Source organism: Falco biarmicus, chromosome 2, assembly GCF_023638135.1.
Source record: "Falco biarmicus isolate bFalBia1 chromosome 2, bFalBia1.pri, whole genome shotgun sequence".
NCBI lineage: Eukaryota > Metazoa > Chordata > Aves > Falconiformes > Falconidae > Falco > Falco biarmicus.
In genome coordinates, this window is record NC_079289.1 from 64,615,602 (window position 1) to 64,641,892 (window position 26,291).

The 26,291-nt window shown below is 40.2% G+C and overlaps 1 protein-coding gene across 1 annotated transcript in view; it reads right to left on the reverse strand.

The window, feature by feature from the left end:
* Positions 1-25,389, reverse strand: part of TUBGCP3 (tubulin gamma complex associated protein 3) — a 53,910-nt gene extending 28,521 nt beyond the window's left edge. The window contains exons 1-7 of the mRNA XM_056328630.1: positions 25,048-25,389; positions 13,067-13,174; positions 11,190-11,257; positions 7,807-7,884; positions 6,963-7,180; positions 2,890-3,062; positions 293-411 (exon numbers count right to left, since the gene is read on the reverse strand). Coding sequence (XP_056184605.1) covers positions 293-411; positions 2,890-3,062; positions 6,963-7,180; positions 7,807-7,884; positions 11,190-11,257; positions 13,067-13,174; positions 25,048-25,123 — 840 coding nt within the window. The 5' untranslated portion in view covers positions 25,124-25,389. The remainder of the gene's footprint in view (positions 1-292; positions 412-2,889; positions 3,063-6,962; positions 7,181-7,806; positions 7,885-11,189; positions 11,258-13,066; positions 13,175-25,047) is intronic.
* Positions 25,390-26,291: the final 902 nt, after the last annotated feature.

Consider the following 26,291-nt stretch of genomic DNA (forward strand, 5'->3'; position numbering starts at 1 on the left):
CAAAAATCCTCAAACTAAGCTATAATTTAGGCCTCTTTCTACTGGCTTAATAGTTTGGAGTCTATTCACATCTTGTGAAATGCTACCGTTTCTTTACGGGACCTAATCTATACAATCAATTTTAAATTGATACTGTTGAAAGTACTCTGTTGTACTAAAAAAAAAAAAGGGAAAAAATATGGAGGAAGTAAAGACTTGTGATAGTATTTAACTTTTTTATATCTTTTTCATGGCTATTTTTCTCCCATATACCTCTCTGCTCACATATGAAATGCAAGTCACCATACAGTACCTTTCCCTCCACTTTATAGCAATTTTCAGAATTGCACATTTTTATGGTTTTGCCATCTATCCCCTGGAAGACATACAAAACATCTCTTACAAGATTTGCTTCAGTTATTTCAACAGAGCCTAGGAAGAGAAAGAAAAAACACAACAGTATTTAGATTTGTTGAGACAAGTAGTTTTGATTGCAATTTCAATAAGCTATTTAGAACCCTAGCTAAAAAAAAAAGAAAAGAGAAAGCCTATGTTTATACCCTGTAAAGAAATGTTTTAAGTCCTGTTAACAACCTGACAGGAAAGGCAAGAATTCCATTTATCTGCCTCTACCAGTACCTGGAATTCTCTGAGAGCAAGTGAGCTTGTATGACACTGGGCATGTTATATTTGAACCAACACTTCAGCCAGTTCTTAAACTTGTTATCTTTCCTGATTCAATAACCACTGCAAGTTCTAAGGCAAGCACTGTAATAACTTTACCTTTCTAGGAACAGCTGAAGTTGTTAAATGGGACTTACAGAATAATCTCCTCTACATTCAGCTAGGAAAACAGAGTTAATCCAGAAGGAAGAGCTGCTTGTTTAATACTGGCTTTCAATCACATGCTACTGCTCAGTAAAAATCAGACTGCCAGCTGCATAACAGCTATAGAGCTGGCAAACAAAAAAGTATAAATACTGTTTCTGAAGACAGATACAACTTTGATTTAGTAAAGCTTTTGCTATTGCAGCATACAGTTTGCTTCTGGCTCGTATCTCTAGTTAGACATTAGATTATGTTTGAGAATTAGGCTATTTATTGATTTAAAGGAAACAGATGATTAAAAAAGATGCTGTGCAGGCCACCAACAACGCCCACCTCTTCTGGGCAAAACAGCACCTTCTACTTTTGTAAAGTCATTTAAGATACCAATAATGAAACAATTTCAACAACTATCCAGAAACTGAGACAGTAAAACATGCTTCTCCCAAATTTGACAGCACTCTTACTCTCATCAGTTTACCTCCCCAATGAACCACCTTCTTAGAATAAAACCAACAAAAAATAAATTCTATTCTTATTTTGGCAAAAGTAACCATCACCTCAAGATGCTGTTTAAAATTCAGACTGGCCTCATAATACTATGATGTGCAGAAGAGCAGCTAGCCCCTTTGAGGAACTCTTTAGTGAAATGGTAAAAAATTCAAGTGCACATTTCTTTAATTGGTAAATAATACAACAGGTACTAATATCAACCACACAATGCTCTCGATCATAATGTAGCAATAAGAAAAGTCCAATTAACAGCAACCAAGTTTAGAGGAAAAACCCCACCCTTTTCATTAGTTAGAAGAATTTTATATGCATAGAAATATATCTTCCTGAAAACAGCCTTTTATATTCTGAATGCAGTCCTAATTCTACTTCTGCATCAACAACTGACTACATTTAAGACAACTGCCAGTCCTTATACCCATCCCACATAAGAATCAAAAGTCACGGCTGTTGGCTGACTGAATGGAACAGGTTTGTACCGCTCTTTATGGCAATTAGTACAGCAAAAATAAAAGGCAGTGCTAGACTTTATATATACATATATATATATTTATAGATACTTTATATATGCACATCCTCTTGCACATCAACAGTATTCTTAATTAGGTTCTAAATGCCAAATGCTGCCTTCAGATATACCAGTACAATTTTGGTCTATGAGCCGTGGCTTTGTACATGGTTACTCAGAAAGAGGCAGGGGCTGGCAGATAGTCTATATTTTAGCTTCTAACTATCTACACTTCTTTATATAGGAATTATTTAAAAAAACAACCAAACAAACAAAACCCCACAAATCTTTATCTTTCTTTGCCAGAGTAACAGCACCTTAAGATGACATCATCTGCCATTAGGTCTCTTATTCAGAAGTCTCCCACTTTTACTGTAAAATTAGAGTAGGTTGAAACTTATCGACAATTGCCACAGAGTTCATCTGTTAAACAATTTCTCCTTAGTTAAACTTGTGTAACTTCAGAATAGACGCTCTAGGTATCAGTTTCAAGTTTACAGCCAATTAATCAAGCAAATAAATTAGTAACATTTATTTTTTATTTAACTGACCATATTTTATGTTAACTGCTCTAAATACAACCAATGTAAACAGTGTGCTAATTTAAAGAAAAATAGATTTAAGAGCTCTATATTACAGTGCACATTTCTGAGTTTTCAAAAACAGAATCACAAATGGATGAGTCTATTTCAACACGTTCTATTCACTATGCTCTCTTTGACTTTCTAAAAACAGTAGCATCTTCTGATCATCAAGAGTGATCATTATTTATAAACCGCAATCACTTGATTCTGACAAACACTGCAATGAAGTCAGCCTTTTAAGAGGACCAGAACACATTACCAAACCAATCGCTGCAAAAAGAAATTAACCAGCCAAAGAGATAGTGGCCAAATATACTAGCCTTGCATAATTGTTTATATTCTTCTATTGAATACATTTTAGCAAAACAGTCCTTGAAAAATTAAACATGCTTTAAAACTATTTGAAAAGCATTAAAAAATAATGGAGGATATAGGTAACAATTGTAAAAATGTGTCCTTAACAAATACATCTTTGCTCACCACTTGTATCCCCTTCTCGCCTTGACCTTGGCATGCCACGGGAGACTGTGTTTGAAAAACCTTTTGAGGTAGTGCTTTGTAAAGAAGGCTGGCTTGCAGTTAGAGTCCATGCGAGACGTGACCCTAACTGCTGACGGAGGCAATCTCCGACGCCTGGAGCTTGATAGGATTGCCTAAAAGGACAAAAACATGAAACAACTTTAAAAATTTTGATTCTTTGATTCATCAGCTGGTTTGGGGTATGCAAATCTTGAAAAAAGCCCCAAGCTTGAGTTTACTTTTTGTGAATGTTTTGTTGCTTGGTTGTCTTTTTTCTTTAATAAAGGAACCTTCAAAAAAAGGTGCAGAACATACAAGCAATTTATATATATATATATATATATAAAAATAAATCTATAAGCCTACATTTCCAAAAAACCAAAACCCAACTAAAAAATACCAAACTGTAGAAAAGAAAGGAGGCATGAATTTGACAAACAGACTTCCTATCAAGGACTGACTTTGTCCACACCGAACTGTGTAGACATGCTGAAAGGGATTAAAAGTGAAGCCAACGATAATAATAATAATAAAAAATAGTCATAACAAACAACCAATACTTAAGCTTTGTTATTACTTGAAACTGTAGTTACATGCCAAATAACTAAAGAAAAATAGAGGAGGAGTAGGAGGAGTAGAAAGTTCACTTTCCTGCTGCACCATGTTTAGGATAGTTTGTATCAAGTGCCTGAAGATGTGATCAAGGAGGGAACATCTAGACAAGCTCCAATTTCCCCTCCTCTCAAACTTGTCAATTCTTCTCACAAAAAATAGTCTTCAACATGAAAAACATTACAACTAGAAGTTACCTTTCTGATTATTTCTGTACCACGATGATGAAAAATAAAGTTGAAAATATATGCAAGGGATTTTTGCTGCTGACCATTCCTCCCCCTTCTCCCAGCTGAATGTAAACATTTGGAAATCAACACATTTTTTTTAAAAAAATGTAATTCCACAAAACTGTGGATTCAAGTGTGATTCACTGTTGAGGTGAGGCTATCCAGCCTGTAATTTCCTTGAAGAAAGGAGAGACATTTGATTTCTTCCAGTCTTCAGGAACCTCCACCAATTGCCATGTTTCAAGAATTACCAAGAGTGGCCTCACAATGACACTGGCCCGCTCCCTCAGCACTTGTGGATGCATCCCATCAGGTCCCATGGGCCCTGATCATCTTCTGCCAAAGGTAAATTGGGAGCAATGAAGACTTTCCCAAGGGCCTAGGGGTCCTAGGCTGGTACTACCTGCACAGACCAAGGCAAAGAAAGCACCAAGTATCTCAGCCTTTTCCACATCTTCTGTCATCACAGCCCTTGCCCCTTGAGCAGCAGGTATCCAGCCTTCCTTTACTGCTTATGTACTTGTTGCCCATTGCCCTTCATGTCCCTTGATGGATTCAGCTCTAGGCAAATTTGGGCTTTTCCTGCACACTCAGTGCCTCTGCCCCTGCGGGCACCCTGGATGCCCCACTGCACCTGACCCTGCTTCCATCTTTTATACTTTTTTAACATCCGAGTTTTGTCAGGAGCAACTTATACATGCAGGCCTCCTGCCACTGCTGTGTGAATTCCTACTTGTCGGGGTGGACCATTCTTAAGCTTGAAGGAGGCGATGCTTGAATATCAACCAGCTCCTAGGTCAGGCAGTTGGACCAGCTGATCATTGTATGTCCCTTCAAACTGAACTATTCTATTCTGTTCTGTCCTGAAACCCTCTTTTCTACAGGGCAGCGTCTCATGCGATTCTCCCAAGCAGATCCTGGAAGAGGCCCAAGTCTCCTTTCCTGAAGTCCAGGGATAGGATCCTGCTTTTTGCTCTGTGTCTTCCTTTCAGAATCCTGAACTGCACCATCTCATGATCACTGCAGCCAAGGCTCCCCCCAGTCAGCTGTTCCTTGTCTGTAAAAAAGCCACATCCAGCAAAGCAACCCTTCTCATCATCTCCTCAATCACCTCTGTCAAAAAATTCTCATCAGCACCCTTCAGAAACCTTCTGGATTGGTTGCGCCCTGCAGCACTCCCCCTCCAGCAGATATTGCTGTGATGAAAGCCCCCCATGAGCACCAGGGCCTGCAAATGTAAGGCTCCTTCCAGCTGCCTGAAGATCCTGCCTGCTTCCTCCTGAAGAGGCAGTCTACAGTCGTCCTGTCTGTTCCCCATGCTGCATGTGTTAGTGTGGCAGGCACTCAAGCAAAGTTGTGCTGATGTTCCAGAAAAGGCAGGAGAATTTCCCCATAAAGCTGTCCTGTCCACATTCCTCACTTGTGTGCACACACTTGGGTGATCCCCTTCTGCTCTGCCAATTTTAAGGTCTCTCGACCACATCACCTTCTGCTTACTAATCTGATCTACCACCCACTTCCTTACTCAGTTGTGGGGCAGAGTCCTCCCCTGTTGTTCCTAGTTTAAAAGAAATCCTCTACTTATGTGTCCCAGATACACCATACAAACCTAGTACTGACAAAGTGAAATAAGTATGTGTGTTGCAAAGCATATTAATAACAATAAAATCCAGTTATGTCAGCACTAGTGATTATTTCCATAATATGAATTTAATCATGTCAAATACAATGTATTAAAACAAAAATCTTCAACTCAAATAAAGCTGTGGTACTTTCTGAAAATGCATCTATTGTGAATTTGTGTTTGTTTCCAAACTGTTGGGGGCGGGAAGGAAAAATCAAGAGACAAGAGGATGGTATCATTCTCTTTTCCAATTATGAGAAAGGAAAGAAATTAATAAAAATTTCCATAAATTAGCCTTATATTAGGAATTTGGTCAAATCATAACCCATGAAACTTCTATTGGGACAAAATAATAGGGCTTTACTCATTCCTGCACCCCTTAAGATTATTTTTTTCCCTTTTAAGTTCTTGTGTGTCTTTTTGACATTAACTACAGTTTCTGAAAAGCAGTACCGCCCCATCACTTTTGGACAAAGGCTTTATTTCCAGACTTTTTCCATTCAAGGTTGAAACAGCTATGAAGGCAAGTATAACCTTCACTTTCAGAAGTTTCATAACGTTCTGTTTACTTTTCCATGCTTGATCTCTATGAGGCAATGCATTTCCAGGCACAAACTGCAGAGTCACTGTTGAACCACTCCCTCTCTTTCACAGACTACGAACATACATTCATTTTCCCTCCATAGAACACAGAGTCAGTGCAGTGCATCTGTCAGCTTTGTAGAGCTGTAAGAGTAATACAACATTATATCCAATGGCACAAGAAGGGCTCAGATTTTGAGCATATTACTTTCTGTGTTAGCTTATTTAACAAAGTCAATAGATAATCATGGCTTACAACGGCCAGATTTTACTCAAAAATCTGAACTATTTGGTATTTGCATGTTTTGGTTCCATATGTAGATTCACGTTGGTACAAATGGACAATTCAACCACTGCTGAACAGCAGGTGGTTTAGGATTTTTTCTAAAAGGTAATTTTTGTAATTAACTCTTTTACCAATTTTTTCCCCAAAAAAAACCCTATTCACTCAAGATGCGAGAGTGCTCCAGTACAGCAGCCAGTGTGCTGTGAACACGTTTATAAGAAAGTCAGACCATGCAAGAAATGTCACCGATTTGAAAATGGAGGATGTCAAGTCTACTAATTTGACACCAGATATGGAATGCTTTTTTAAAGGAACTTGAGTGAGGACTCTAAATCTAAGGTGTTTACAGAAGAAAGATAAAGACTGTTTTAAATGATTTCAGAGAACTGAGAAATCTGGAAAAGAACTTGGCCCTAGAATGAATCCACAAGAAGTAGATCCAATAAGATATCAGCTGTTCAGTAGACAGCTATGATTAAGTTTAAGAATGGATACAATTGGCCAGCGATTTATGGCTTTCTATGGTCATATGACAGCACCTGCTATTGAGAACTGTTCCTATGCTTCTACAGTGGAATTTCCAATGGCATAAAAATAGGAAGAATAAAGGAAAGGGGGAAAAAAAAAAAAAGAAAAAAAAAATCCAGATAATCTCTAGTCTTCTCCAAACCTATCTGTAAGGCAGAACATCTTAATTTACCCTGGAAGGAGTGATTGTGGAGTGGGCGTTGGCCCATTCAGGGCATACAGGCTGATGCTGCTGATCCCACTGCTCCCCATACTGCAGGAACTCTGGGCAGACTGAGCGCTGCGGTCTTGGTAATTCAATGGAAGGCTTTGAGGCCTGGCATAGTAATAGGGAGTTGAGTGAGCATCCCGTGGCAATGCTTGAGCAAAAAGCGTGGCATAACTTGATACCTGAAAAGGAAAGGATTTGAAAAGGGAGGAATAAAAAGAAAAGATTTGTGAGTTGCTTTAAGTCATGTCTCTAGTTAACAGGAGTGTAATACTCAAGAATGCAAACAATAACTGAAGGCCATGTTCATGCAACAAAAAGTTCGTTGTTACAATTATAAAAACAAAAAAGCAAGTCCCTAACAGTAAGCAAAAGTATTTTTAGCAATATAATTTATTTTTGCCTGCAAATTGTCATTAGCAATAGCTGCAAAAAGCACTTTGGTGCTAGCAGAGCTGCAACCGAAGAAGGAATTTTGCTCTCCCTACTCCATTTCAAACTCATTAGTACATGAGCAGACATTATACCACCAAGCAAAAAGCAAACAAAACCCCCACCCATTTAACAATGTTACAACTTCAGCTACTAATGTTGGACAGCTCGTATTTATATATTTACTTAGAATAAAAAAAATTACACAGAAAAAAATTGCACATTCTTGTTTCAAGTGTGTTCTTCCTTTCAGCCTCACACAAACACCACAAGCACAACCTGAGGCGTTTGTTAAAGTCTGGATAGTGATTCTTAATGACGTCTAAAATAGACACATTTACTGTTTCTCAGAAGTAACGAAGGTCTCCTTACCCACCTTGTTAGACTGCTTACGTGGATCTTCACTAAGGCTAAGCAGGAGGTAGAGTATTGACCATTTGTTTTTCAAAATGCCCTTTAAAAAACAGATGAAGACAAACAAAAATGACTTTGTTTTCACTCTTGGTAATAATGGATTTTTATTTTTAAGATTATCCAGCCTAATAAAATGTACCCATATAAGTAAACTGGGAATGTGCAATGCAGCCTCTGTATTGCTAATCTTATGAATTTTCTCCACTGTTTTCAAATCACAAACTCTCATCTGCTCAGAGATGAGCAAGTACACTCAATTTAAAATCCATAGCTATTCAGAAAAAGGTTTATACAGAGTTGAAATTTTACCAGCATTCCCACACACACTCACTATTTAAAACATCTCAGATGCTGATGCTACTCAGATGCAGTTGCTACTTTAACACAAAGGCAAAGAAGGAAAACTCTTGGTACAATTTTAAGCGAAGAACTGTCTTTTCTCCACTTTCCCTTTCACTCTCCTTTATAGGAAGGCTTCAGAAGTTTGTTTCCATCTCTAATTACTTTAAATGTCATTTAAGAAAGCTACCAAAATTTTCACAGCTTAAGATAGATACAGTTAACACAAAACTTGAGGAATATTCAAGATAGTCTTTAGCAAACAAACAGACAGATACATACAGACTGTTGGAATAACACTCTCAACAGCTTTAGATTTCAGCAGAAAGCTTACCAGCAGAAGACAGAACAAGGCTAAAGCCCAAGCTACAAAAAGAACACTTTGACGAGTTACAGCAAATATTAAAATGTCTTAAATACACATACGTTTGTAGATCTGTTACTCTGTAGTTCTGTGATACTAACACTTGCACTTGTATTGACCAGGAACGTAGAACCTCGTAATGGACATTAAGGAGTGGACTAAGTCAAAGAAACTCAAACATGTTCCCTTCTCAATACTGATCAGGCTACGGTCTGGAATACTAAGCAATGTTGAATAGAAAGGAAACTTTAGTCATACCAAGATTCAACAAAGATTCCATCCCTTACGAAGCAATGTAACTCAGTGCTATCAGTCTTGCAAGAAGGACTTTCAAGGTAATTTTGAAATTGTTTTTTAAACACACTTCCATTCTCATCTTTTCCTATTTTTCCTGTTTCTTTGCAAATTATGCAATTTGTGTGTATATATTACACAGCCCAAGAACTTTGGCCACAGAACATTTCATTTTTCAGAACCAGAGCCCACTAACCAAACTTACCAAAGCTCTGTATGGTTACGTAAGATTAAGAAGAGACATTCTATATGATTATGTAGAGCAGAAGCATATTAACTCCTGCTTTGATTTCAATAACAAGCAAAAAGTAGAGGTATTGCATCTGTCGCAAATAACTAGTCCAGCAACACATTAACGACTGGTGAAGAAGCAGCAGCAATGTTACTGCTTCTTCTACTAGCCAGGATAGACTAAGCTTAAGTGCCTCAAGAAGCACAGTTTGCTCAACTGGCAAGCTGCCACTGAAACAGGCACTGACCTCCTTTTCTTTTTAGAGTAATGGATGAAACAAAGTTACAACAGATTCACACAAGCTTTTTTCTTTCTCCGAGCTGCTTTCAAAAGAATTGCTGGAGGAAGAAAAAGCCTTATTGATTCAGAAAATGCATGTTCCTTCTGTGCCCTTTCCTAAGCTCATGGGAAAAAGAAATTACTGTCCACCATTAGTAATAAAACAGCAGACTGCACAATAATTGCACAGTGATTTTTAAGGAAGGCAGTATTCAGATGATACCATTTCATGTACGCAAGATGCTAGCACAATAAAAAAAAAAAAAAAGAAGGTTAAGAGAACCTCAAACATTTGAGGAGGCAGCAAAATATGAGATACATGTACACTTGTATTACATTCGGAAGAACAACCAAACTGATGAACACAGACAAGGCATTTTGTTTCAAAGTTTACAGCCATTATGCTCTGCAGCTATGTTGCTGGCCAAATGCAACAGTATGGCAACATAGCACATAAGCTACAAAACCAAAGAAAATCTGTATTAAAAAAGCAAGATCACATAGTGCAATACACATAAGAAGAGGCGAAAACCAAAGGCTGATGTCATCTGAACAGGTGTCTGCAAATGAATTATACTTGCTTCACTATACAAACCAATGTAAATAATACACAAACCCACAGGATAAGGAAAACAGGAAGGGTTAAACAGTCACTTTAGCCATGCACTAACAACTAATGCATAAAGTTAAGTATGGATGAGCAGAACTGAGTTCTGACTAATCATACTCTCCACAGAATCAATTTTCTGTAACATTAAAATCTTAGTATTATCCTGTAAAACTCAGCTATAATCTATACGTAAATTACTGAATAAAGAGCAGAAGAACAGAGAAAAATATTTCTCCTAAATACAAAGAGCAAAATAAGGACAATTTTTTCTGTTATACAGAAAACATCGTCTTTTACATTAACTGATTTTTGTTGTCAAAATTTAGGTATGTGCAAGTGACAACTGGAGATCTTACTTTATTACTGCCCACCATATTCTGCTTTGCTAAATACTCAATTTTATGGAGAATTCAGGACAGATTAGCAGCAGTTGGTTTTCACCTACCTCAGCTGAATTTCTAAACTTGCAACCTTCCTCCCTTTCACCTGATCCATCTTCCTGCAGTGTGGGCTTGCTATACACCAACATCTTTTGTCAGAATATCAACATGTAGTATTCTTTGGTGTTAGTAGAACCAAAGTCAGCAAACCCTTAACCTTCAACATTAAAGACTAGGAGCACTTAAAAATTCAGAAGTATGAGGACTGTTTGAACCCTAGATTAATAAAATCTGTATACTTGCAAGGCATTGCTGTAAAATAAATGACAATGAGAAAATTCATCAGGTTTACATATAAAATTACTACTTCTATTTTTAGACAGTTCCTTCCTTCATATGACACCCCTTCACATGTAACTGGACTCAAATTAAATATGCACTTTTTATTCTCTTCTGATTTACAATTAAATTCAAAATAATTTTTAGTTAATAGCAAACAGCTCATAGTAAAAAAAAAACAAACGTAACTTGTAAATGTATTCACAAAAATTACAAAACTGTTGAGGTTGGAAGGCACCTCTGAAGCCACTGAAGACAGTCTAATCCAACCCCTCTGCTCACAGGAGGGTCATATGCAGCAGCTTGCCCATGACTTTGTCCAGTCAGGTTTTGACTGTCTCCAAGGATGGAGACTCAACTTTCCTGGGCAACCTGTTCCAGTATTTAACCATCCCCTCAGTAAAAATATTCTTAATGATGCGAGCACTCTCCAAAACAACTCTATAATGTCAGAAGGATGCATATGTGTGCTTTCAGTTTCTTTACTCTTACAAATTTATTACACTACCTGCGAACTGAGTTTTCTGTAGAGTTCTGAAAACAGAGCAGCATCTGCTTCCCTTCTTTGTCGCACAACTGAAAAAAAAAAAAAAAAATTTGAAAGTAGTACTCATGTCAGAAATTATGTATTTTTAGTAAACTGGAAAATGTACCCAAGAAAGCTTAATGATGCTTAACTGTTTCTGATGCCTAACTCTATTTACCCATACAGTTTTGCCTGTTTTCATGTTATCTGCTTCCAGCAAATTCTTGCATCAGAATTAATGCAACGTAAGGACCTGTTTTTATTAAAGCAATCAAAATATACATTCTAAATAAGTGCCCTATTAAAGTCTAGTCTGTCATTCTGTAGGTTTAAGGAATTAAAACATAACTCAAATCAGGGTTAAAGAATGCTAAAGAGCCCTTCAAAAAACTAAGTGTAATTGTTCCTATTTTAGGCAACAAAAGCAAGAAACAAAAGTAGTAATGCCACTTGCTCGAAGTCAAGCAGAATTCCAAGGTCACAACTTTTATATATTAAGAAAACGAAGTTTCAATCACTGCAAGTTATATAACAGAAGTCTTTACTCAGAGGAAAAACATCTTCAAGCTTTAAGATGTCTTCAGAAAAGCCATGTTAAAAAAAGATAAAACAGAAACATCTGAAGAAACCTTTGCAATAATAAAAAAATGCTGTTAAACGTTAGAAATATTAATTAGCATAAAAAGCCACTGCTAAGTACACTTTGCCAAATAAGTCACTTCCTGCACGGTAACTCCAAAATAAATGTAAAGTTAGAAGGATATAGCCAGTCAGTTGTTACATGACCACTAACATCAGCCTAGGGGCTGAAGTTGGGGAGAAGGAAGATGAGGGAGTTAGCCCTCTTCAGAACTCCTGGCAATAAGCCCAAAGAATATATACTGTGCTGTCTAGTACTAGCCAAAGCATGTAGAAAGTCATCATGCAGAAAGTGTATACTGTAGATTCCAGTGCTTTGGAGTTGCATCTAGAGAAATTCTGATGGGCTGATTTGCCTGTCAGCAATCCATGGAAGCCCTGTGCTAGCAAAGAATACACCTGTATTTTAAAACAGTTACAACCCCTGACTTCAGTTACCCTAATTCAATCTCCCTGACCAAATAGTCAAAGCTCAAATACAAAGCTTTGATATAATTAGCATATTTCAAGTAATTGCTTCTGGACAGTCTACTGTAGAGCAGATAATTGCTGAAAGCAGTATCTGGCTTTTCAGGAAGAATGCATCACATCTCCATTGGATTCATATGGTGCAACACTTGACTCAGAGCAGCATAGAGCACAATGGAATCTAACTGGAACGAAACTTACACTGTCACAGACTAACGTATTGATTTTGACAAGGTGGTTGCAGAAAACTTGTAGAGAAACTGAAGGCAAGAAATACCAGGTAAGTCACATAAACAACTCCATCAATTCCCAGGATATTCATTCAGCAAGTCACACAGGTGTTCCTGAAGTTAATTGTGCCAAACTGAAATATTTCTGAAGTGCTCATCACAAATACATCAGGCTTCTGAAAAGAATTCATAAAGTCTGAGTACTATTAAAGTAAAAGGAAGGCAGTATTAATTGTTCTTTATGGTCATGGTGGCTAAGATACAAAGTGAATTGTAGCAAGGGAAGTCTAAGATGAGCATTCAGAAAAATCTGAGCTGTGAATACAAATAGCCACTCAGGAATACTCACTAGGGAATTAAAGGAATGTCCACTGTGAGATTTTCAGGGAGTGAGCATTAATAACAGATTAGATAACTATCTGTGAGGCAGAATTGTCCCATTTTCAGAGGAATAAACTAATCAAATAACTTCCTAAAGAACTTCCATTCCTATTTCTAAGGAAGAAGCAAAGATGCACTTACGTTCTTTCTTTATTTTCTCCACTACAAGAAATTCATCCCGTTCAACAGTAGGAGCAAAGTTGCTTCCGATAACTCTCACCGCATACTGAAACTGTTGGGCTGCATCAGCTGAAAGGCAAAAGGAAAACCCTCTCAGTTAAGCAGAGTGTTACAGTTCTATTCAAATAAGTTTTGTTAAAAAGTTAAGACATGAGATTACATTGCTATGGCTGAATCTGGTGTAAACATACCTGGCTTAGGTCAGATAATGTTCTACTATAATGCTTAGACATACTTCTAACCAGAGGGCTGTAAAGTCCAATTTACCCCAAAGCTATACTTCAAACACACTTACCTGTATACACTCTGCAAAATAACCGCACCTAAATTTGCAAATAAGTCTTTCCTGTTCTGTGCTGACAGAAGACAGTTAGGCCTACCCAGTTAGCAGAGAGCACTAGCACACTTCAATGGGCTCTGCCCTTCGCCACAGACCAAAAAGCTGGGGACCTGGCACAGTCACAGAATTCAGCTCTCACATAAGAAAGTGTGCCTGGTGTGTATTTTTCCTAACAGGCACCCAAACTGGATTATCCTACCCATGGATCTTTACTCAGATATCCACAACAGTGGTTTTACCAGTTTGCATGTAGTTTTTAGGTTTTGTTTTTCAAACAGTTTGTATGGTTTCACCACTTAGGTTCAAAGCTAGCTCAGAGATAGAAGCATCTTATCCCAGCACATAATGTAGATACTAATGTAGAGGCTGTGAGCCAGTGACCTCCCTCCACTGCTCCTTCCTCATGCAGTAATTCCATTTTTAATATTGTTGCTGAACAGTACTGTTTTAGTGCAAGTATCTCTGCTTCCTGGTAAGATTAAGTCTGGTAACGCTGAGATAGGGCCAGAGTATTAATGTCTCTAGAGCCTAGTCACGTTCCCATTTATCAACCTGAAAAATCAATCAAATGATAACCCTACAGACGTGTCAAGCGTCCTTACAAAATGTCAGATAAATTTCTACTCCTCATACAGGAATAATTGTAATAACATGAGGGGAAAGATACTCAAGAAAAAGTAAGTGTAAATGTATTGCGTCAGCTACTTGAATCCTTACACATCCTGACTTCAGGGAAAAACAATCTAAGCAATTCTGCATATTAAGTCTATTTTGCATGTAACAGTTAAGCGTGCAAATCCATCAGACTCCTCACGTGTTTTATTTAGTCAGTTAATAATTTTCGCTGAAAGTTGACTGCTTAAGTAATGCAGCAATGGTTCAGCTGAGGGGAAAAAAAAAAAAGGATGCTGGCCTGCACAAATAAGCAGAAAAGGAACAGAAGAATGGAACAGGGTAAAAGTCCACTAGAAGCAGAAATACTTTAAGCATTGAATCATCTCTTAAATTAACTGATATTTACAATTGAAAAAAATTACCTGGGAGATACCAAGAGTAAATGCAGGAAAGTCTTCAGAAATGTATGGAAAGGAGAAATTTGAAATCAGAATGTGCTACATTCTTTCTGAATGCCCATTTTTTACCGTGATATAAACGCCACCCACTGGACCTAATCTACTATAATACAACTGTAGACCAGCGAACAATAACCAGTTCACACAAAGCAGTACTGCGCACACAATCAAGAAAAAAAGTCTGCTCAGACATAATCATTATTATTTAACAGTATTTTACAACATTGGTCTACAAAAAGAGCAAGGCTATCATTCTGGTTTCAGAGAAGAGAACGCCAATATCCAGACTACTGTAACGTCACAAACCTGCATGACTCCCAGAAATAACAGTTCTACTGTTAGACTAAGCAACCTTCTATTTGCAATAAGGACTTGAAAATACAAATATGAAATAATTTAATAGTTTGGCTATTGATAGCTTAAACTGAACTGATGAACTAGGTGGGAAGAGTTAAGTATGAGGAAGTGTTTCTCAGCATAATGTCTGTCATTACATAACAACTAAAGATATCCAAAAGTATTCTGCAAGGTGCATTAAAGTCAAATACTAGCACTAAGTTATCCCAGACAATAGCAGGAGTTTTGTCCTGTGTTAATTCCTCAACTGTGTACCTAGCAGCAATTAGGCAAGAGCTAGGCTTTTCTAGTAATTCTTACTTATTTTTGGCATGTTGTTATAGTGACTTAATGTGGGCTACTAATTAAAAATAAAATCGCCAAGAGTTCCAGGTTAAGCACTTAGGATGAACTAAAGTCAGGAGAAGGATCAAGGTTAGATACCAAAATACTTCATCAGTTATAAAATGTATCAGGATTAAATAATGGACTCTCTCACTGATTATCCGCTAAAAAGCAGGAGAGAATGGATCTCCAGTAAACTAGTTTAATACAAGTTATAAAAAAAAATAAAAAGCAACCAAAAAAACATAAGTAGATGTCGCCTTAAAACAAAAGGCCAAAATAACAAACATGCAGACAGACACACACCCCAACCATGACAAAGCCACAAGAACTTCCCCCTACGGTTCCTCCTCACTCATTAGATGCATTAGTCTCCCTTTCTAAGGAAAATAATATTCTGATATTAAGTTCTATGTCCACCTGCATCACTCTGTCCCTTAGGGATTGCCTTTCGACTTTTTTTTTTTTTTTTTTTTTTTTTTAAACTGAACTGATAAGAGGTCTCAGGGATATCAAGTTAAACAGATTTCACAGAAACTGGGGATGGACAGAACAAACATCCGAATAACTCTTCCTGGGGGAAAGATTTCAGAAAAAAATCTGTGGTTAGTTATTCCCTCTCACCTGCCTGCACAGAATTAGCAGTATCAGGATACTGCCTCCTGCCTGGACTGTAGTCAGAGAGCACCAAACAACAGAGACCCACAGGATAAAGGAAGAGGCATTTCTGAAGCGTGACAGGGAATGAAAGTACAAGCCCGCAGTATTGCAGCTGAGGAATGCAAGGTGTTTACTGAAGAGAAGACTTGCAAAAAAATTCACAGGAAATAAAGGGATATTTAACTTTACTGAATGAACTTGTTTCCTATACATTTATGATCTTGCAGCGTATCACAGTATGTTTATCTTAATAAGAATGTTGAATAAGAAAATCTGTAGCTGATCTAAAAAAAACTCTGCTATGTTGCTATGTCTGGACAATTGAGCATTATTCATTCAGCTGCTTCTGCTAATTTTTCAGTATATGCTATGATTTATACTGTGATTATCAGCAAGCTTAATGTTTGCAGAAAAATTTTAAAATCAGAGCATTACATTTTATTTATTTACATTGAACGACAATGCACAGTTTTTCCATGTAAGCAATGCTGTATTTACTATGTTTATTCATTTTTTTGAAAACTCTTTGGTTTCTGAACAAAATGTTTCATAACAGCGTTTCAAAAAGATTTAAGTGCTTGTTTCCTCTCTGTTCTTCCCTGTGGTTTTGGGAGTTGTCCTGGTTTCGGCTGGGGTAGAGTTAATTTTCTTCCTAGTAGCTGGTACAGTGCTGTGTTTTAGATCTAGGATGAGAAAAAATAATGTTGATAACACACTGATATTTCAGTTGTTGCTGAGCAGCGTTTACACTAAGTCAAGGACTTTGTAGCTTCTCACACCACCCCACCAGTGAGTAGGCTGACGGCACAAAAAGCTGGGAAGACACACAGCCAGGACAGCTGACCCAAACTGGCCAAAGGACTATTCCATACCATATGGCATCAAGCTCAGTATATAAACTAGGGGGAAAGCTGAGCAGGGGCTACTGCTCAGGAACAAGCTCGGCATTGGTCAGTGGGTGGTGACCAATTGCACTGTGCACCACTTGTTTTGTATATTCTAATTCTTTTATCATCATCATCATTATTATTACCATTTTCCCTTCCTTTTCTGTCATATTAAACTGTCTCCATCTCAACCTGCAAATTTTGCTTTTGTTTTCCCCAATTCCCTCCCCCATCTCACAGGGTGGGGTGGGGGTAAAGCACGAACAAGTGGCTGTGTGGTGCTTAGCTGCCTGCCAGGTTACACTACAACAGGGTTTACATTACATTCAAGTAAACCAAGATACAAATGATGAGAACTCAAGTGGGTTTACTGTCTTTAGTTACCTGGTGAAGCAACTACAAAATCCAGCAAAGATGTGTACAAAGTCTCTAGGGTCTCTCTGGAATTTCCTTGTCCCAAAGAATTCACCCAGAAAGATGGCTATACATTGCCACAAGTTTAGTAGGGGGTTTTTTGATGATGTTGGAGTAGGGATTTACCTCAAAATAACAGAAGAAAATCATGGACTTTGCCATTTGTGTGTGTGGTGAAAATTTATTAAATTGACTATTGTTTATGAAAAAGCCTTTGTCTTTAATTAGGGATTGCTTAACTCTGACAGTGAGCTCAGGGAGCTCAAGGACAACTTTAACGAGCAGGTGGGTTTTCTTGAGCCCCCTGAACAAGCAAGATATGAGCAGGAGCATCCAGACAATAAATACTGCGTGCAACTATGGCATGGCAGTAACTCCACCACGCCCAGGCATCTGGCAAATCCCTGGCATGTGTGAACTTATGCATCATGAGATAGCACATGCCTGTACTTAGCCTAAACTTAAAAGTTTCCATACACTCACTTTATACTGACTATAAAGGTAGGCAAGCTCCAGGACCGGGCCAGAAGCCTCACCTGAGGGTGGATGCACTGCATAGAAATTTTCCCAGTTACCTAGAGACTCCTAGTGCTGGCTGCAACAGGGCTTCCCAGCCGAAGTGTGGGCCTGGACAGTGTTAAGGTGGTAACTGGTGATGTATCCTTTCCTTACTCTCTGTTAATGCATTGCAGAACTGATCTGATGCTTCACTCCTATTGCTGCTCTTTTATCCTATTGTAATAACTAGTACTGTTTCCTTTTATCATATTGCATGCCATTTTTCCTTTATAGTGTAATATAATAAACTAGATTTATTCTTATATTTGATTTGGAATTATTTTTGCTTGGTATACAGTCAATCAGCACAATAGTGCGTTTTCCAATCTGCCTCTGATACTGAAGGATACCTATGCTTCTAGTTCTTTGGTAGAAGGGAATATTGGTGGCAAGACCAAGAGACAAAGAAATACATGTGAAAATTTCTGGACAAAAACCTTCAAGACTTACATTTAAGTCTTGATCTAATAAAAAACCCACAAGACATATTATTAATAGTAAGCAGCAGGGTTTTTTTTCCTGTAACAGGGAAGTTTTAAGAAAGATATATACCCTTCTATAATAACCTTTTATTTCAACACCATCCATAGCAAGACTAGTGAAAGTATAGAAACTTGTAGCCCTAACAAGGCATCTGAGAAAGATCTCTAGCTGAAAGACTACAATTCCATCCAAAAAATTCTGATTAAACTTGTTACATTACTAACAGTATGCAACAAAGTTATCTGGTCTTTATACATACAGATTTGCACTGGTGATTCAATAACATCGTACCAAGACTGCTTTTATAATATGTTTTATTCAGATTTTCATGTTTTATTCATGTCAACTCCAGCTTCTCTTTTACAAAGAAAACTCCCTGCTGTGGGAGTTTCTTCAGCAAATTATTTCTTATGAGCCTGTAAAATAACTTAAGTACCTAAAGTGATTAAACATAACTTAATACGGGTATCTGTCAATAAAATAAAGATTCACATAGTTTATAACTAATAGACACATTTAATTGCTTCCCTCCTCAATCATTCTGACAGCAGACAGGCTTAAAAAACACTTCTATGTATGTGCACATCCTTCTTCATCAAAAAATGATTATGGCATAACTGTTACATAACAGCAAGTTCAACATAGTCAATTGATGCAGCTGTTTGTGGGGTAAAGGAGGAAAACCAAACACTGATCACAACTCATTTTCCAGAGGTCTGATCAGAGCAGTGAATGCAGGTAAGAGATGGCCGCTCCCCCACAGACTATCTCTCTTAAGTAACACACACAGACACATACAATTAATGATACTAAGCGGCCATACAGCTGAACAAAGAAACAGGACTTGTGACTACCAAAACAAAAAACAAAAAAAGTTTTTTAAACCCTTTCCTTTGAGCAGAGCAATACTTTACCTAGCCATTCAAAGTGTCCTACAAACAATGCAGTATTAAAACTGAACTACTCAAAAGGAAGGTAACAGCATTTTAAAGCTCCAGCAAATACAAGCGTAGCACATGGAAAAAAATATAAAAGCAGTGCACAGGAAGAATATGGTTGTAAAGAAAGGACAAGAAGGACAAAAGAAAGTTTAAAGGAAAAGTTCAAGAGACAAAGACACAACTAGCCAATACACTTTCAAGAAGCCAGTATTTCAGAGCAAATGCTGAAATTCAGCAAGTCTTTTGCTAAAAAAAAAAAAAAAAAGCTTCTAATATTACCTATAATTTTGTAAAGTGAATGTCAGTTCACTGCCTAGTCTCATACATTTCTTTAACACTGTTGGCTATGGGGGGGAGGTCCTGAAAACCTAAGCAGCAATTAAAACAGTGTTTCCAAACATTTATGTACCATGATTGTGAGAACCCTTGTTTCCTGGAAAGATGACATTTGGTTATTTTAGTTCGCTTGTAAGCATAATTTCCAAACTACAGGATAATCCTAAAGAAAGCTTAGCTAAGCCAAACAGTAACCACTTTCTTGAAAGGCTTCAGATTAGCAAACGCTCTTCACTGTCTCTTCTTCCAGTCAGCTGTTTGTCACCCTAGACAACAGTTTTGCTTAAATGAAGATGCAAAACTATTGTAAAACAAGTACACTGTAAACTGCGTTCAGTGGTCTAGTAGTGGCACTGACCAACAACAGCTATTGCTGCAAACTACTCAGATACAGCTGCTGCCATCTAGACAACATGCCTAAGAAAAAAACCCCAAAACTCCTTTCCCGTAACAAAGTGTTTGCTAAATAGCTAATGTATTACTGTTGTAAAACTAAGCCTGGATGGAGAGCTAGCTGTAAGACTTGATAACCTTCTCACATATACAATGAACAGATACTGTGTTTGTCAACACAGTAATGCTGCCCTATCTTCTCTCTTCTAACTATATCAGAAGTTCAACATCAGTATGAATTATTACCCAGAAAAAAAAGCAATTGCATTAATATGATGTCATATACTGATAAACTAAAACATTGGTCTGGAATGCCATTAGTGTTACTATTTTGTTCTTGAAGAGAATCTATGCACACTGTAAGCAAAACTGCTTCTTCCTATAGAAAACATTGAGAAGTGCAATTTTAGGACCAGCCCAGTTTTGAAGCACTCCTGAAAATGTTTAATTTTGTATCAGTCTTCTGCTTTAGTCAACTATCTTAAATTTCTCTGATGTAAGTTTATTTCTTTTAGAAGGAAAACGTAACAGCAAAGAAGTATAAAATGTAAAGATATTCTATTCAGGCAAGTTTTTATGTGAAGCATTTAAATTTATTCTTAATTAACCATCCTTCCAGTCTCCACACTCCTCTCCCACAAAGGAAAAGAACCCAAACAAAACAACAAACCCACAAAATAAAGCCCAAACCACACACACGCTTCCATGTCTTTCCTTAGGTAGGAACCGTCCACAAACTTGGAAGCACAGCACAAGAAACATATTTATTCTTTAATTCTGTTAATTTTTCTGGCCTTTATTGTATTGTCATTGAATAATTTGAGCAATGTCCCACTCGACAATCAGCAGCAATTTGGTCACACAATCTTCTCAAAACTTTCCCTCACTGAATTTTTGCCTAACTTGCCAACTTGTATTTGCTTCTGTTATTAGCATTGGTAAAAAAATCCTCCAAACCACCTTTTGAATGAACTCTATGCTTTGCCCCCACCATGAAATTTTAACATCTACTCCAATAATTCAGGGCGTAAAAGGCCCAAAACAAACAGCAACCTCAAACCCACCACTGACATTACAGAGATTAAATTAAGGCCATAGTATGGACTTGAGGTAGTAAACTCCGCTCTGAAGACTGAAATACTACCTTCTAGGGAATACATACCTCCAGAAGTACTTTGGCACACAAAAATCTTTCTAGGACTCAAAATCAAATAGATGTAGCTTGAATATTTACAGCAATACCACTATTCCATTGGAGGCACTGAGAGTTCTTAAAACTGACGAGCTTGTATGGCAGTCTACAAAGTCTCTGACGAAGAATACCAAGAGGTTTGTGAAAGGCAGCTACGAACAAGAAGCTTTTTGTCAGAAGGATTAAATTCACTGTCCAAAGACAGACATACAACCCTGTATAACTGCTGGAGTCCACAAATAAGGGGTGGCAGGGGGGAATCATAGAAATTACTGCACAGGCAGACAAGCTCTCCGTAAGATCAGATATTAAGTGTAAAAGTCAGGCAGATACCCTGGATAAACACAGGAAGACTAATAACACAGACCTAGTACGCTAGGTCATACACACTGTGAGGACACAAGGAAGAAAGAGGTCAGCAACAGCTCCCACTGCACCACACAGAGACCCCCGATTAACTGCAATGGGTGACTGCAGACACAATGCCATGGGAAGCTAGCTGTAAGCCTTTACTTGAGAGCTGACTAAAGCACAGGAGCAGACAGCTTTCAAACCTTAGGACTGCCAAAAAAAAAGTTTGATGTAGATTTTATTATTTTTTTATTTTAAATAGAGTTCTTCCATGTAACTTAGCAGACCTTGTAATGAATTTCTCAGAGGCAAAGCTGTTTGCAAAAACCACAGTAACTAGACCTACCTAGATGACTGATTTTGGAAACAAAGCCAGCCATCTACTTACCGGATGGTTTAAAAAAAGGGGGAAGAGAGAGAGGATAACTCCACCACTGGGAGCTTCTGCAGTCACATTCTATAACACAAATTCAATTCAACATAAATCTTTAACAAGTGGGGAATGTAGAGGCCTTCTAAGGCCATCACAGGCAGAAGCAAAGAAAACCTTGATGGAGCCTGTTGTCTCCTGCATTTACAGAGGACTTCAGGCACAGGATTGCAGGATATAGGCAGGGATGCAGAGTAAAACCACTCAACCAAGATTAGCTGTAAATGCACTATTACAATACAGACATTATATAAACAGAATCCTTCAGCTCCTTCTGAAGCCATAGCTTCCTCACCAATGTAATAAAACAGAAGTGCTGAGAAGAAACACAGACAAGTAGAACAAACATTCTGAAGTACAAACTCAGGGAATGTAAAGGCAGGAAGAATCTCAAATCTCAGCTCCTTTCTATTATTTACCCATTACATCAGTACCTTGTAATTTACCAGAGCACTTTTTCCAGCAACATATCAAAAGCTAGTATTTCAAGAAATTCACAGCAGGCTAACTGCAGACATGGTTAAAGGTGGCTGTTTGTACCTAGCTTCAGCTTCTTGTTACACAATTACTAGAAATTTCTCTAATAAATGTAAAGATCCCTTAAGCATCTAAGCTTTTTTTCCCTAAACTCTGCAGAATTAATTGAACATCATAAATTACTTAATGAAGGCTAAACTGGTAATACTTTTAAAGTCTGTCTCAAAGAAGTGAGGATGTATATACAAAGCAGCCTAACTTCATCAGTACACAGGGAGGTGAGAAGCGGCATATAGGCTACTAACCACCCACAAACACCATACTCAAACATCCTGTGCTGAATGGAAATTAGAGTTACAAGCCTGGAAAACTGTTAAGATGCTAAATAACTTGTCTGGTGGTTTCCTTGCCACTTAGGTTGCACACAGTAGCTTACCATAATTTTGGGCAAAACTTCCCCCTTACATTAGTCACACACACAAGAGATTTGAAAAAGATCTTACACTTAAGATCATCGAATTCCACCAATCAACAGAATGTTTCTGTGAAGGAGTCCCTACTCAACATTTCAGTGAAGACAAAGTTTCCAACCTCTTACCAACTCTTCCAAGCTTCTCAGATGAATCACAGAAACACTAAATGATTTGGGTCCAAAAGGACCTTCAAAGACCATCGGGTTCCAACCCCCCTGCCATGGGCAGGGACACCTTCCACTAGATCAGGTTCCTCAAAGCCCCATCCAGCCTGGCCTTCAGCACTGCCAGGGATGGGGCATCTACAGCTTCTCTGGACAACCTGTGCCAGTGTCTCACCACTCTCATTGTAAAAAAATTCTTCTTTATGTCCAAACCCATCCTCTCATTGCCCCTTGTCCTTTCACTTCAGACCTTGGTAAAAACTCTGCCGTTCTTCTAAGTCCTCTTTAAGTACTGAAAGGCCATAATAAGATGTCCCTGGAGCCTTCTCTTCTCCAGGCTGAACATCCCCAACTCTCTCAGCCTGTCTTCATGAGAGACGTCTCCAGCCCTCTCATCACCTTTGTGGCCCTCCTCTGGACATGCCCTAGTAGGTCCATATCCTTCCTGTACTGAGGACCCCAGAGCCAAACACAGGTACTCCAGATGGGATCCAATGAGAGCAGAGTAAAGGGGGAGGCTCGCCTCCCTCAACCTGCTGGCCACACTTCTTTTTATGGAGCTCAGGATATGATTGGCTTTCTGGTCTGCAAGAGCACATTGCCAGCTCACATCCAATTTCTCATCCACCAGTATCCCCAAGTCCTTCTCTGCAAAGCTGCTTTCAATCCACTCACCCACCCACACCCCCCCCCCCCCGTCTGTAATGATACTGGGGATTGCCCTGACCACAGACGCAGGACCTCGTACTTGGCTTTGTTGAACTTCATGAGGTTCACATGGGCCCATTCCTCCAGTCTGTCAAGGTCTGTCTGCATAGCATCTCTTCCCTCAAGCACATCAGACACACCACTCAATTTGGCATCATCTGGAGAACTGCTGAAGGCGTACTCAATCCCACTGTGTGTCATTAATATTGACCAGCATCAGTCCCAATACAGACCCATGATGGACACCACTTGTTACTGATCTCCATTTCAAAACTGACACATTGACTTCAACTCTGGATGTGGCCATCCTGGCAGTTCCTTATTCATCAACTAGTTCATCCATTAAACCAGTATCTTCCCAATTTAGAGACAAGGATGGTGTGTGAGACCATGAGGTCCTGTCTCCAATAGACAGCAACAGAAGGTTAGAGAGAGAGAAGTATATTTGCACCTTGACATTCATTTTCTAGACTTCCAAGATAGCAATAATTCACATATACGCCGTATTTTAGTCAGTTTGAACCCAGTTCTTTACAACAGATCAATACTCAAAATTACAAATTACTGTCATGGAAATATATAAAGGCATCCAGGAGTGACTTGTCAGAAGAAAGTGGCATGGAGAGAGAAACAAACACATAAGATACTTTAGAGCCACTAATAAGGAAGAAAGCATCTCTCATACAAGAGAATAGATACAAAAAAAGCTATGGCGTGAATTTGTCTAGCGAGCAACGATTATAAACAGAGCAACTTAAAAAAAGAGACTTAAGAGAAGCACCTCTCCCTTTCCCCGCTCTCCAACTGCTTACTAAAACAGTCTTTGCCTTGACTGCAACAGACAGGAACTTATGCAAAGAGCTTCATTCATTCCCTCGCCGGAGGGCCACAGCAGCATCACGACGCAGAGGACCTGTAGCGGACCTGGCGGATGCCAATGCCCGCGGCGGGAGGCGGGGGGCTCGGAGCGCGTGCACACGGGCCACCCCCGGCCCCAGGCCGCCCGCCAGCGGAGCGCTCCGGGGGAGAAGGAGGAGGGGGAGGACACGAAGGCGCCGCCAGCCCACCTCCCGCCACAGGGCTCCCCCGGCGCCCGCCCAGCCGCCCCGCCGCTCCGAGGCCCAGGGCGGGCGGCCCGGGCTGCCAGCACCGCCCCCCCCTCCGCCAGCCCCGCCGGGCGCCAGCACGCTGCCGGGCGCGGGGAACACCCTTGGCCGCCGGTCTGGCGGGGCCGGCACCGCTGCACCGGGCGGCGACTGAGCCCCCCCCGCCCCCCGGCACCCCCTGCCCGGGCTCGGACGCGCTCCTCGCCCCCTCCAGCCCCCCGTCCCCCGCTCGCGGGCTCCGGTCGGCGGGGAGAATGGCGGGAGAAGGCCGTTACCTTCGCTTTTGCCCAGGATGCGGCAGCAGAGGTTCTGCAGCAAAACGTTGGGAGATTTTTGGTCCGGAGTCGCCATCGCCGCCCGGGAGGCAGGAGGTGGAGGGGGCGAGGGTGGGGAGCGGGCGGCGGAGCCGAAGGCGCGGCGGGATGACAGAGGAAGGGAGGAGAGGAAGCGCCCCCGCTCAGCAGCGCAAAGACCCGGCAACACCTCCCGCCCCGGCCGCCGCCGCCCGCCGCCTCAGGGCGCCATTTTAACAGAACCGCCGAAAGCCGCAGCGGCGGCAGCCCAGCACCCACAATGCCCCTGCGCGCGGGGCGGCATCGGAGCGCGCCTCGGCGAACACGCTCCGCCGCGCCGCTGCCGCCCCCGCCTGGAGGTTCCGGGACAGGCGCCGCCCACCCCCGGCCGCCCCGTGAGGGGGCTGAGCTGCAGCCGAGCCTGCCACAGCCCGGGGAGGGGGGCACCCGGGGAGCCAGGAATGGCCGGGCGTCCTGAGGCTATGCGGCGGTGGCCCGGCCTAGGCCACCGCTGAGAGGCCTGTGGTGCGCGCCAGCCCTGGCCAGGAATGACCCCCAAATTCCAAGAAATGGAAAGAGAAAATTCCCATTCTGCAACAGCTTTGCATTTTTGGGAATGCCCTCTCACCCGTCCCTCAAAAACGCAGAGAGAACAGGCTCACTCACTTCTCCTGAGAGAAAAACAAGCCGTGGGGTGGCTGCACTGGCTGCAGTTCGCTGCCATGGGGAGTTGAGGCACCTGGGCAACTTTTCCACACAAAGAAGTTATGAACCAGTGCGGATCTGGAAAAATGTGTGAAGATCCTGGACCCACATCTTCCCTGCGCCGCTTGGCCCTGTGGCGGCCTGGGCCTGCAGCTGGCTGGCTGAGCAGGCTGTGGGGGCAGCCCGTGGCGGGCCTAGGCGTGCTCCGCATCCTGCTCCTCAGGCATGGCACCCCAACGCTGACACCGACTTCCCAAGGGGTCTGTCTTCCATTTCTTTTATTCACTAAATTTGTGCGGGGCCCAGCCCAAAATACATAATTGGGGAATAATTATTCTCCCTGCGCTGCTGGAGCCATGTCTAACCCACCCCTGCTCTGTCCCGTAAGAGGTGCTTTGAAACGCTGTAGCAGCCAGGTGGGCTTGGCGCACTGCTGGCTGTAAAGAAATATATTCCTGCTGTGCAACACACTCCTTTCTGGCAGCCCCTGTTGGCATCATTATCTTTGTGTAGCCATGATT